This window comes from Micromys minutus (genome assembly GCF_963924665.1).
Source record: "Micromys minutus genome assembly, chromosome: 30".
In the NCBI taxonomy this organism is placed as follows: domain Eukaryota; kingdom Metazoa; phylum Chordata; class Mammalia; order Rodentia; family Muridae; genus Micromys; species Micromys minutus.
Genome location: NC_137965.1, coordinates 24239700 through 24252147, shown reverse-complemented (window position 1 = coordinate 24252147; position 12448 = coordinate 24239700). Strand labels below are relative to the sequence as shown.

Below are 12448 nucleotides of genomic sequence, written 5' to 3'. Positions count from 1 at the left end.
TCACAGGACTTCCACTTTTTCAGCTTCATTTTCACTGTCTCAGGACCCCCATTATTTCAGTACCAGCAATGCTGGAGAATAATGAATGTCACAGAACCTTCAATATCTCAGTTCCCCTGTGTTTGCAGGATTACTCTATCAGAATCCGCACTGTTGCAGCAAATCCCCTGATTTCTTTTTAAGGCAATGGTGGTTATTAGTTTTGAGACTTAATGAAATATGATGTTCCTTTTGAAACCCTAATACTTTTTCTGCATCTCTTGTAATTGATAGTCACATGTGCTAGGACCTGTAGTCACTACAAAATATCCATGAGCAAATAACCCTCTGGTCCTTACCTTGTGGAAGCTGTTGTCTTTCTGGGGTGATACAGTTCAGGTAAAGATATGGGGTCAGCAAGACAACCCTAGAGAGTGGGGTACACATCAGTCATATTGAAATTCTGCCAGGTAGAGTTGTAATCCACAATGGAGATAAAAATTGCAACAGAGGAAGAGTCATACTGTATTTACAGAAAATTAAGAAAATGACAATTTTAGAGAACATGGAAACCAGAGACAAAGGAGGAACCACCCCAGAACAACTTGTGTAGAACAAAGCACAAATGTACCTAGGCCTTGATTGTTGCTTATTCATTGGACGTTCTCACTCTGCCTCATTTCTGGGTAGAGACTCAGTTGTGCCCAGATGGTATTTCTTTCTTTGAGAAAAGAAGTAACACAGCTTCATTAGGGCATTTTCTAATTTCGTACTCCATCCCTTATAGCCTCTGACCAGGCCCTTCGAGGGTCAATTTTACCCCCTGCTGAGGCACAGAGGGAAATAGGTTGTCTTCTGTGTTTTCCTTGATGCTGCTCTTCTCCCTGAGGCTGCTTGTTGAGTGAATGTAGGAAGACACTCCTTGCATGTATGTATGCTTTGTCCTGTGTAGGTGTCATCTAGAGTGGCCTGAAACAAAGGCTGTGCCCAGTGGCTTTTCTGTCTTCTCTATGACTACTATTATGGACATAGGAAAAAACTAGGCCATTGGGGGAGGATGACTCCAATGTACCTAAGGTGGGCTGCCTTCTACTGCTTCTCAATTCTAGAAATGCAGCAGAACCATCAAGACTGTGGAATGGATGCATTACTGGCCTCACTGATTGAACCTATTGTGTGCAGCTCAGTCTATACTCTGCCTGATGGAAAAGTTGGATGCCATGGTCTGACTATATTTTCTTTTATGTATAGAATCTTTCATATTCTGCTCTTGAAACTCAATACATTACATTCCTTACACAATTCCAGAGTTTAGCATGAGCAGTATCAGTTCCTCATAGGGATTTTGGAACACCATCCTGTCTTCCTTGAACTTCGGTTTCATTATCAAAACTGTGACTGTCACTGTATATATGTGGTTGACTTCTAATGGGTAATCAGGTGTTCTAACTCTTCTGACACCCCTCAAGAGCAGGATACAAACCTGCCAAAACCTGTCTTCTCAGTTTTGTATGACTGTAGAATGAAATGAGACCTTTCCGACTACCATGAAATATCAGACTATTTCTAAGTCATTCTCTGAACTATCATAAAATTTGTCTAGGTAGAATACAAGGGCACCTAAAAAGTAAGCACCACAGTGCTGGTTCCTCATTTGATCAAGTTTCATTTGAGTTCAAAGGTCAAAGTCTATGACTTGTACTTTTACCCTCTTGTCCAACCCATATTATCTGCTTTCAAGTTTCAGTAAACTATTCTGTTCCCATGACAGCAGCTGATTATTTGCTATTATTTTCCTAAATATCTCTCTGTGTTTGTTCTCCACAAGTTATGCACACTTTCAGATGTATTTGTATAACTGTTGACTCCTACCAGCTCTGTAACAAGGCATAATCTTGTCTCAGACTCAGTTACTTGCAAAAGTGAGATGATGAAAGGGAGGTCGACCATCAACATTATGCCTGCCCCTTCATTTCTGATGGCACCATTGCTTCTTCTTTACAAGCAGTGTGAGGACCTTTTAGCAGGACATCTCCTGTTGAAGAAGGCTACTGTTCATTCTCTTACACTGACACAGGACCTCCACTGTTGTAGAACCTCCTGTGTTGCAGCAACTTCCCTGTCTCAGATTCTCCAATTTTCATGATCTCTAGTCACAGTTTGACTATTGTTGCTGGACTTCCACTGTCACAGTAATTAACTTTCATAAGGACCTCCTCTGTCAGAGGACATTGAGTATCTCAGCACTTCCTGTGTCTTAGGACCTCCAGAGTCACAAGACCTCCCCTGTATCTGGAACTTTAAATTCCAGGATCTCAAATAGCACTGGTGGTCCACAGTTGCTGGTCCTTCACTGTTTTAGATCCTCAAAAGTCAGAAAGACTTCCATACTTACACTACCTTCACAGCTGCAGAAAATCAACTGTCTCAGAAACTAGATTTTGCCAGATTCCTACTGTGTATGTCCACTGTCTAAGGACCTCCAATGTCTCAGCACCTCAATAGTTGCAGGACCTCCACTGTCCCATCATCGTCATTGTTAAAGCATCTCCTATGTTGCAGAACCTCTACTGCTTTAGGACCACCCCTGTCACAGGTCCTTCACTCTTGAAAGACCTTTACTACCTAAGCACCTCCATTATCACAGGACCTCCAGTGTCTCTGGACACTGTACTAGCCACAGCAGGAACCTGCTCTTCTTTGGGAGGTATGATCATGTCGCCCAAAGGCTGCCAGTGTGCTCCACACACAAGGAGAATGTACTTCCTAGGCAAGACAAGTGTGCACATCCTTCAACTCTCAGGGCCCTTCTATTCTCTTACAAAAGAAACGGCAAAGACTCACTTTCACTTAGGAAACTGGATAAACATAAAAATATTTATGCTTGCATCTCAACAATTTAGCATATAGCTCATATTAAAATGTGTTACTGGGGTTGGGAATGACTCTGTTTATTAGGAAGTGTGCATATTTTCCTGATGCACAAACATATACAGAAAGATCATCTGGACCCAAATTAGGGGATTCTCAAAAAGAAAATGTGCTTGAAATCATAAAGTCAGCTTTCACAATAAATAAGTAAACTGAGGTCTGTCTCGCACAACTCAGCTGAGGAAGAGCAGTACAAAATTCAGGAATTAAAATTAAATAACTCTACTATTCTGGGAAAGAGATGCAGACTCCACTGCCAGAAGTGATCTTATAGGATTTAAGTTACAGTAGGCACAGGAAAGCATTCCTTTCTTTTCTGACAGTGTATCTAAACTCTCTTTACTAAACTTACAGTTTCTGAGACAGCTATGATTGTCTGCCACCCATAAGTCCTCAATTTTCTCAGATGTCTTTGCTCATACCTACATGAATGCTGTGTAATTAGAGAGCTCCAGACCATTGGAGCCTCTGAAATACTAGGTAAATTTCTAGCAAACTGTCATCTTTAATTTCCACCAGTGATTATTCTAATGATAATTTGCTTTTTATAAAAATAAAATACCTAGGATTAAATCCTCAGAACCTTCATGAGAATTTTCAAATTTGATTTATTAATTTGATATTCAATGTCAAGCATTTAGAATTGATCAGGAGGCTCACATTTATTTGTCAAGAATGATGTGTTGTGCACATTACATGAGAAATGCCATCTAACCACCTCATGCAAATATGATAGAATGAAAAGGCAGCATTTGGCCTGCGCTGAGAGCCCTGTCTCCTGCAGACAGGGTCCACTATGACTCAGTACTGCTTTGAACTGCTCAGCTGTCACTGTCTGGTAGCCAAATGGAGTTCAGAAAAAGAAGGGAAAGATAATTTCTTGGCCTATTAGCCTTGGAATGACAATGGGAGAAGATGGCATAGAGGAACCACCCTGCCATCTTTACAGCCCTTCATTTTACCCTATGGATCCAAGACTCCCCCAAAAAGGCTAACAAAAAGGGGTAACTTCACATGAGTCAGATCACTAAGGACTTGACAGGATATTTCTTGGTAAAGTAAAACAAATTTTCTTAAAATGGAATGTCTCTAATTTGTAACCATTCAGAAACAAAAATTAAATGTCCCTTAGACATAGAATTGTTCCTTCCTCTTCAGGCACCTACACAAACAAACACACACACACACACAGAAACACACACACACACACACACACATACACACACACACACACACACACACATACACACACACACACACACACATACACACACACATACACACACACACACACACACACACACACACACACACAAATCCACTGCCAATGGCAGACATGCCTGAGTACAGGTTTCCTCTTTCTCCTCCATTGTTGTTCAGTTCATTCTCAAGCTCAGTCAAGTTACCAGAAGCTTTCACTTTGTCAGACACATCATTTCCTTGGAAAAAAAGAGCTGACACTCTATAAATCTCAGGTTTTCAGGTGATCCAGAATTTCTAGTTAAGTCTGCATGTTGGCTCCACAAAATGATAAGACAAAAGATTATGCATCAAAATACAAGTAAGTAGTCTAAGTAAACTTTAATTAGGATTGTAAGGATTCAGTGGGACTTGTTCATTGTTGTGCATTATTGAGTCAATTTATGTACTGTGGCCTAGAAAACTACAGCTAAGTTGTGGTCTGACCACACCTTTAACATCCAATCTGAGCTCAGACAACTAGAAATAAGTTAAAACAAAAAAGCAGAGACAGTGGCATAGGCCTAAAAACAACCTGGGACAAAGAGTTATGATTACAACTTAAAAAACATTAAAAAAGTAATAATCCAACAAATAATTTCATGTACAAAAGGGACCAACTATTTCCTTGACGTTGAGTTTCAGAAATGAATAAGGGAACAAGAGATGGCTCAGTGCTTAACCAGATATGACATAAACACTAGGAAGACAAGGAAGCCAGCATAGTCATCCAGAGACCCTCATTCAATGAGTGAGGTTGAGTAATTTAGCATAATTCCTGTCAATCTCAGGCCTCTGTAGAAACCTATGTACACAGATGTGTTTATATGCCTAGTGGTACCTACCCACACTAAAAAGGGAGAAAGAAAATAACAAAGCCAGTGATTTCAATTTCAGTAAACAGGCAACTCCAACTAAGCTAGTTTAACTATGGAGGTTGTTTAAAAATAAGGTATTTCCATAAACCTTGTCTAATCTAATACTAAAAGTCAGACCAGCACTGATTAATGTAACTCAGTGTTACAAGAGCAGTGGAATGTAAAATGACTAAATCTGTAACTGTGAACACACACACACGCTAAATAAAGAGAAGCTTGAAGGAATCTCACTAAAATCACGGACAGGAAAAGGCTGCTCACTCTCACCCTGCCTATTCAATATAGTACTGGAAATTCTAGACACAGAAATTAGACAACATAAGCAGATCAAAGGGATTCAAATTAGGAAGGGGGAAGTAAAGATATCACTATCTGAGCTTGATATGATGGTATACCAAATTGACCCCAAAAAAAAATTCTACCTGAGAACACCTACATTTGAAAAACCCCTTCAGAAAAGTGGATGAATACAAAAATTAACTAATAAAATAAGTAGTTGTCTTTCACGCAAAGAATAAATGGACTGACAAATAAACTAGAGTAACATCACTTTTTAAATTGATGCTAATAATATAACACGTCTTGGGGTGACCCCAACCAAGCAAGTGAAGGATCTCTAAAACAAGAACTTCAAGTCTCTGAAGAAAGAAATTGAAGACCTCAGAAGATGGTAATATCTTCCATGCTTATGAATGGAAGGAACAACATTGTAAAAATGGCGATCTTACAAAAAGCAATGTACAGATTCAATGCAAACCCCATCAAAATTCCAACTCAATTCTTCATTGAGTTAGAAAGAACAATTTGCAAATTTATTTGAAATAACAAAATACCTAGAATACCAAAAACTATTCTCAACATAAAAGAACGTTAAGGGGAATCCTGACCCCTGACCTCAAGCTGTATTACAAAGAAATAGTCAAAAAAAATGAAAAACTGTACGGTATTGGTTCAGAGATAGAAAGGTAGATCTATGAAATAGAACTGAAGATGGAGAAAAAAAATCCATGAACCCACACACCTATGGTTACTTCATCTTTGACAAAGGAGCTAAAACCAGCCAGTGGAATAAAGATACCATTTTCAAAAAAAAAAAAAAAAAATGGTGCTGGTTCAACTGGCAGTCAGCATGCAGAAGAATGCAATTAGATCCATTCTTATCTCCTTGTACAAAGCTCAAGTGCAAGTGGATCAAAGATCTCCATATAAAACCAGTTACAATGAAACAATCAGAAGAGAAAGCCAGGAAGAACTTAGAACATATAGGCACAGGGGAAATTTTCCTGAAATGCTCTAAGATCAAGAATGAACAAATGGGACCTCATGAAATTCCAAAATTCTGTTAAAGCAAAGGGCATTGTCAAAAGGACAAAACAACAACCAACAGATTGGGAAAAGAACTTTACTAAGGGCTAGTATCCAATATATACAAAGAACTCAAGATGTTAAACTCTAGAGAATTAAATAATCCTATTTTTAAAATGGGGTACAGAGCTAAACAAAGAATTCTCAACTGAGGAATAAGGAATGGCAGAGAAGCACCTAAAGAAATGCTCAACCTCCCTAGTCATCAGGGAAATGCAAATCGATGAAACCATGAAATTTCACCTCACATTCAACCTCCACCTTAGGAAGTCTGAGCTGATGGACTTTGCTGCTGCATCCAACTTGGATATAGATTCTGGGGCTTCAAATTCAAGCCTCACCCTTGGGAGACAAGTGCTCTGCACATTCCTGCAGCCCTGTCTCAGGGGTTTCATGAGAACCTAGAGCCTTTCTGAGGAATTATAAGAACAGTGTCTTCCTTGATGTGTCAGCTTAGAAACACAGCTTTGTCTTAAAGTTAAGTGGTAGCATCAATTTGAGGCCAATGAGTGAGAATTCAGAGGAATGCTGTCACACTGAGTGTAGACATGAGGACTTTAAATCAGGGGGCACAGCAAACACTCAAACTGAAGAACTGAGTACAGCAAAACATCCCACAGGCTTTGATCTGTACAAGCCTAATGTTAGTCTCCATAGCCCAGCAGAGCCAGAGCCTTGGAGTCCTTCCCAGTGATGTCAGAACAGGTCCATTGTGACCTCATGAGGAGGGATTGTGAGGCGGCCCAGCCTACAGGTGTTAAGCTGTGGCCAGGCCTGGATTTCTTTGAGTGCGTTGAGAGGTGGTGAGGAGTGGTGCTCTCTGCGGTTTTGTTGTATCTATTGAGCTGTTTGTGGTCTTATTGCTTTCTACTTGTGCTGTGTAAATGTGTATGAATCATTGTGTGTAGAAGTGTGTGTGTTTACAGATTTTCTTGAGTGTGAGTGTGTGTATTCCAGTTTCTGTGTGTGTGTTTGTTAGTGTGTGTGTGTATACCTGTTCCTGTGTGTGAGTGCAGTGTGTGTTTGAAGATTTGTTTGTGTGTGCCAGTTCCTATGTAATTGTGTGTAGTGTGAATCTGGGTGTGTGTAAGAGTTTGTGTGTGTGTGTGCTTGTGTGTGTGTGTGCTTGCCTTTGTGTGTAAGTGTGTGTGTGTGTGTGTGTGTGTGTGTGTGTGCTTGTGTGTGTGTGTGTACTTGCCTTTGTGTGTGTGTGTGCCTGGGTGCCTAAAGGCGCTGGCCCATCCCCTTTGCCCTATTTATCTGTATCAGCGGCACCTCAGTGCAAGTGATCTTAGGATCCAGAAACTCCTGGCTGCTCTTCCTAAGGTAGGCATCATCCTTATTTCAAGACAGGTTCTCACATTGGCCTGCAGCTGGCCTCCAGTGGCTTCCAGAAAAGTAATACACCAACCCCATAATCTCAGATTAAAGGCCTGTTTGATGGCTGGCTATTAATTCTTTGATTGATTTTGCCATGAGATCAAGAAAAAGAACTATATGTTTTCCAGGCCACTGGTTGCTCGTTTTCTTGTTGGTGCTGTTTTACCTTAAGCTTTATTTGGTCTTTTTGTTGTGCTTATTTTTATTTTCTCCGGTAGTATTTTATTGTTTTGATGATTTGCTTTTGCATATTGGGCTGTTTCGGTCTATCTCCATTTCCAATGTATTTTGGTTCCTCTTTGACATTGTCCTGCTTTCTACATTTATTGACTGTAAGTTATCATATATATTTATACACGTTTGCTCTTTGTGACACTTTGTCTTTTTGTCCGTGGTGTACTGTTTAATAGTCATGATATTTAAGTATAGTACTGTTTATGGTTGTTTAATTTTAATTTTCAATATTTTGCTCTGGGGATGACAAGTAAATAGCATTTTTCCTAAAGGGGTAGAATTTTCTGTTTGTTTTGTCTTATGCTAATTCTTTCCCCTCTCATTTCTTTCATATGGCTTTTTCTTCAGTCAGCATCCAACCACACACAGAACTGAGCAGCTGTGGCCCTCCCAATCACACAGTTTGCAACTATAGTTTTAGATACATCATCTATATTTAGTATTTATATGGTCGTGAATTTCTACTTTGGTTTGTATATTTAGTAGGGTTTTAGTTAAGATTTTTAACTTTCTTTTTCTGCCATATGTTTTTCATCATTTTGTTGTATTTTTCTAGCTTTCACTTACTTTTATTTCAAGCACATATTTTTAGGTAGCACTGTAGTACCTTTAGCTTCTGTTTTCCTACATCTTTTTCATGATTTTGATGCTGTTCTTTTTATGTTATTTTTAGGGAGCATTAGGTGTGATACAATGCCTACACCTAGTGAGGAGGAGTTCCCAGCCCCAAACCCCGAGCCCATTATCGCTGAGGAGGAACATTTTCACTCCCAATACAAAGTCTTGAGGACCATCGGGAAAGGGAGCTGCGGCAAGGTCGTCCTGGCCCACCACCGGCTAACAGGCACCCCCGTAGCCATCAAAGTTATTGTGAAGAACCTACAGTGGTTCCAGCCAGCCATGACAGAGGCCAATATCATGAGGAAGATAGATCACCCCAACATCATTTCCCTCATACAAGTGATCGAAACAAAACAAAGATTATACCTGGTCATGGAATTGGCAGAAGGGGAAGAGCTATATCAGTACATCAAAGAGCGTGGCCACATAGAGGAGGACGAGGCCCGTGATATATTTAAACAGATAGTAGCAGCAGTGAGTTACTGCCATGAACATGGTATAGTCCATAGGGACCTGAAGCCAGACAACATCATGATCGATAAGAACGGCAAAGTGAAAATAATAGACTTTGGCCTGAGTACAGTTATACAACCTGGCCAAATGCTCGACAAGCACTGTGGTGCTTATGCCTTTATCTCCCCTGAAATATTCCTTGGCCATCGTTATGATGGGGCAAAAAGTGACATATGGACTCTAGGTGTGGATTTATTTTTAATGGTTGTTGGGAGGTTGCCATTTGACTCAATTGATACCCATGAGTTGCAAAGACAGGTGGTGTCTGGTGTCTATCCTGCCCCCTGGGGGGTTTCAATAGAACTTGATGACCTAATCAGCCTGTTGTTGACACCGAACCCTAGGTACAGGCCAACCATCACAGAGGTGATGAAACACCCCTGGCTGACAGAGAACTGGAAAGCCTTCCCACAACCATCTGTGGAACTGCCTTCCCTCTGTCCACAGCCAGAAATATTACAGGTGATGAAATGTATAGGCTTCCAGGCCCAAGATATTAACAACTCCATAATAAATCGCAAATACAATGAAACCATGGCAGCCTATTATTTTCTGCAAGCACAGGCTCTCCAGGGCTATGGCTGTCCAACCCGGGCTCAGCAAGTAAATCCTGTTACAGCACCATTCCCTTCCCTTGAGGACAATGCTAATTTCAAATTAGGACTGAAAAGGTCCGAAAGCTTGCCAGTCCTTAACACACGGCTCTTCTCATCCACCCAAGCTCAACTGTGTGCCTATGGCCAGAAGACAAGTACAAGAGGGGGCAGAATATCCTCCGTGCATGGTCATCTTCTCCACGGGCCACTCAAAAAGACAACCACACAGGACCAAGGCCAGGAACGTGCCCTGAGTGTTCCTTGTATCAACTCCAAAAGCAGGCTCAGTGACAAGAGCTGTGGCAGTAAAAACCCTGAGGAAAATCTCACCCACACTAACTCAGCAGAGGATAAGCCCATCCCCAGCAGGGGCCGCCCCAGAGGCTTTAAGGCCAGGGCCAAACAGATAGGAAAGGCCATCAGGAAGTTGTTCTGCTGTTTACCAAAACGAAGGGAACCTCGCCTGGGACAGAGCAGAGTCTCCTCCCAGGAATGAGCTACAGAGGGAGTGGAGAGAATGGGCAGCAGGCAGAGCCCAGGTACCTTTGAGCTTTATCCTTCCTACTTTGCTCTGTGCCATTCCCTCCTCTGTCTCTGATTTCCATTATCCCCACAATTCCTACCTTTCTATCTTCTCAAAGAAATTTACTATTCTTCCACACCCCAAGTATTCTCTCTCTACTGAATTTCTCCTCTTCCCAAGAGGGACACAAGATGAGAAATTTGTAACCCACTCTATAAAACTGTCTTGCGGACCCTCTTCCTCCATCTCCCACTAAGGCTAATAGCTCCCACAGAATGAGGACTAGAGGGCCATGGGCTCATGGATTCTTCCAGGCATTACTGGCCCAAGCACATGTGTCTATCAATCAGAAGGGCTGCAGAACAGATTCTTAAAAGTTTCAAATGTAGTATCACATTCTAGTATGCCCCAAAGCTAATAACCAGGATTGCCATTGAATAGTTTGCAGCTTTTTGATGATGTCCAGGCTCCTGTATTCATGCATAGGGTTTTTTTTTTGCATCATATTATGCTTTTGTTCTAAGACCTACTAATGCATAGATTTAGATAGAATGCTTTTCTAAATAATTCCTTTCCAAGATCTCAACTGGAAAGTAAAAAAAAAAAAAAAAAAAAGTCAAAATATAGTAAGGAACTCAAAGCCACACATGTTTTTTGAAGAATCCTACCTCATTATTTCTTTTGCCTAGAATAAATTGTCTTGTCTCCTTCACAGTGTCATCTGGAAATTCTGTCATTCCTGAGTATAACCATCAGGTGATTTCAGACAAATGTTGCTGGAAAAGACAATAGAAGCTACAAGAGAAACAGTAGCAGTAGTACCAGCACCACTAACACCACCAGCATCAGCAGGATGAGAAGAGGGAAGAGGAGGAGCTGAAACAGGAGAAGGAAAGGAGGTTGAAGAGGAGAAAGAAGAGGAAGAGGAGGAGGAAGATGGAGTAGAGAAGGAAAAGGAGAAGAAAAGGAACAAAAGGAGGAGGAAGAGGAATAAGAGAAGGAGGAGGAGGAAGAAGAAGGGGAGGAGGAGGAGGAGAAGGATCAGGAAAAGGAGGAGAATGAGGAAGAGGAGGAAGAGAATGAGAAGGAAAAAACAGAGGAAGAGGAAGATAAGGATGAGGAAGATAAGGAAGAGGAGAAAGAAGAGAAAAAGGGGGAGGAGAAGGAACAAGAGGAGGAGCAGGAGGAGGAGGAAGAAGAAGAGAAAAAGAAGGAGGAAGAGAAGAGGAGGAAGAAGAGGATGAGGAAAAAGAAGGGGGAGGAGGAAGAAGAAGAGAAGAAGTAGGAGGAGAAGAAGGAGAACAAGAGGCACCTAATGCCCTGACTTCCCTCCGCCTTTAAGAATGGCTGAATGACTACTTTTGCAGCCAGATACCATGCTGAAAACTGACTGTGAAATGATTTAATGGAATATTAACACTCAGAGAAGACACATCAGTGTTCCTGAGGGAGTTCATGCCTGGAAGTTAAAGCTACATGACAGAGGCAAGCAGTATGGCATGTTCTTAATGAGGAACACCTTCTCAAAGCTGATGATGTAATGGGTCTGAAGGACCATTTCATGGGATTCAGGGTCTCATCTCCTTTGCCAGGGCATGAAATATTCCATGACTTTCATACTGCATGAGTGTGGAGACCTTAAATACTGACTTCCCTGGTTTCCAGAGGATCCTGTGTTGCTAGGTTACCCCTTAGTCATGGGCTTCCCTGTACTCATGGTGTTTGGAGCATCTACTGTCTTTGTTTATATCAGGGATCACAAGAGCTGGACCTGGATCCCCCCAGCAGAAATGCTGTAGGCAAAGAGGACAATAAGACCAGCAGAAAACACCTCCACTGCTTCTCACTCTGCTCCAAAAGCCAAGGCAGCCCCCACACAGTGAGCATCTAGCCTCACTCCCAGCAGACAGATTGGGAGATGGCTGTGGATGGGCCCTGTGAGGTTCTGTGGGAAGACATCCAGTAGTTCCAGGAGCAGCTGCAGCAGCCAGGACACATGGAACTACAGTGCAGGTGAGCTATAGGAGGGACTGAAGAGCCTGACCTGGCCAAGGCTAATCTGAGTTCCTGGGTGCAGGCTGGAATGCTCACTCTCGATACACTGAAGGACACTCAAGGGCAAGCAATGTGTCCCTAACACTGTGTGTGGCCTCATTCTCATACTCTTGTCCAGGTAAAAAGCAGCTGCC

The 12448-nt window shown here is 41.6% G+C and overlaps 1 protein-coding gene across 1 annotated transcript in view; it reads left to right on the top strand.

Moving 5' to 3' along the window:
• The window catches only part of LOC308439829 (sperm motility kinase Y-like), a gene marked incomplete at both ends in the record, with an annotated part of 71709 nt that extends 61477 nt beyond the window's left edge, over window positions 1-10232 (top strand). Inside the window, one exon of the mRNA XM_080941742.1 lies at window positions 8680-10232. Coding sequence (XP_080797868.1) covers window positions 8680-10232 — 1553 coding nt within the window. The remainder of the gene's footprint in view (window positions 1-8679) is intronic.
• Between the last annotated feature and the right edge of the window lie 2216 nt (window positions 10233-12448).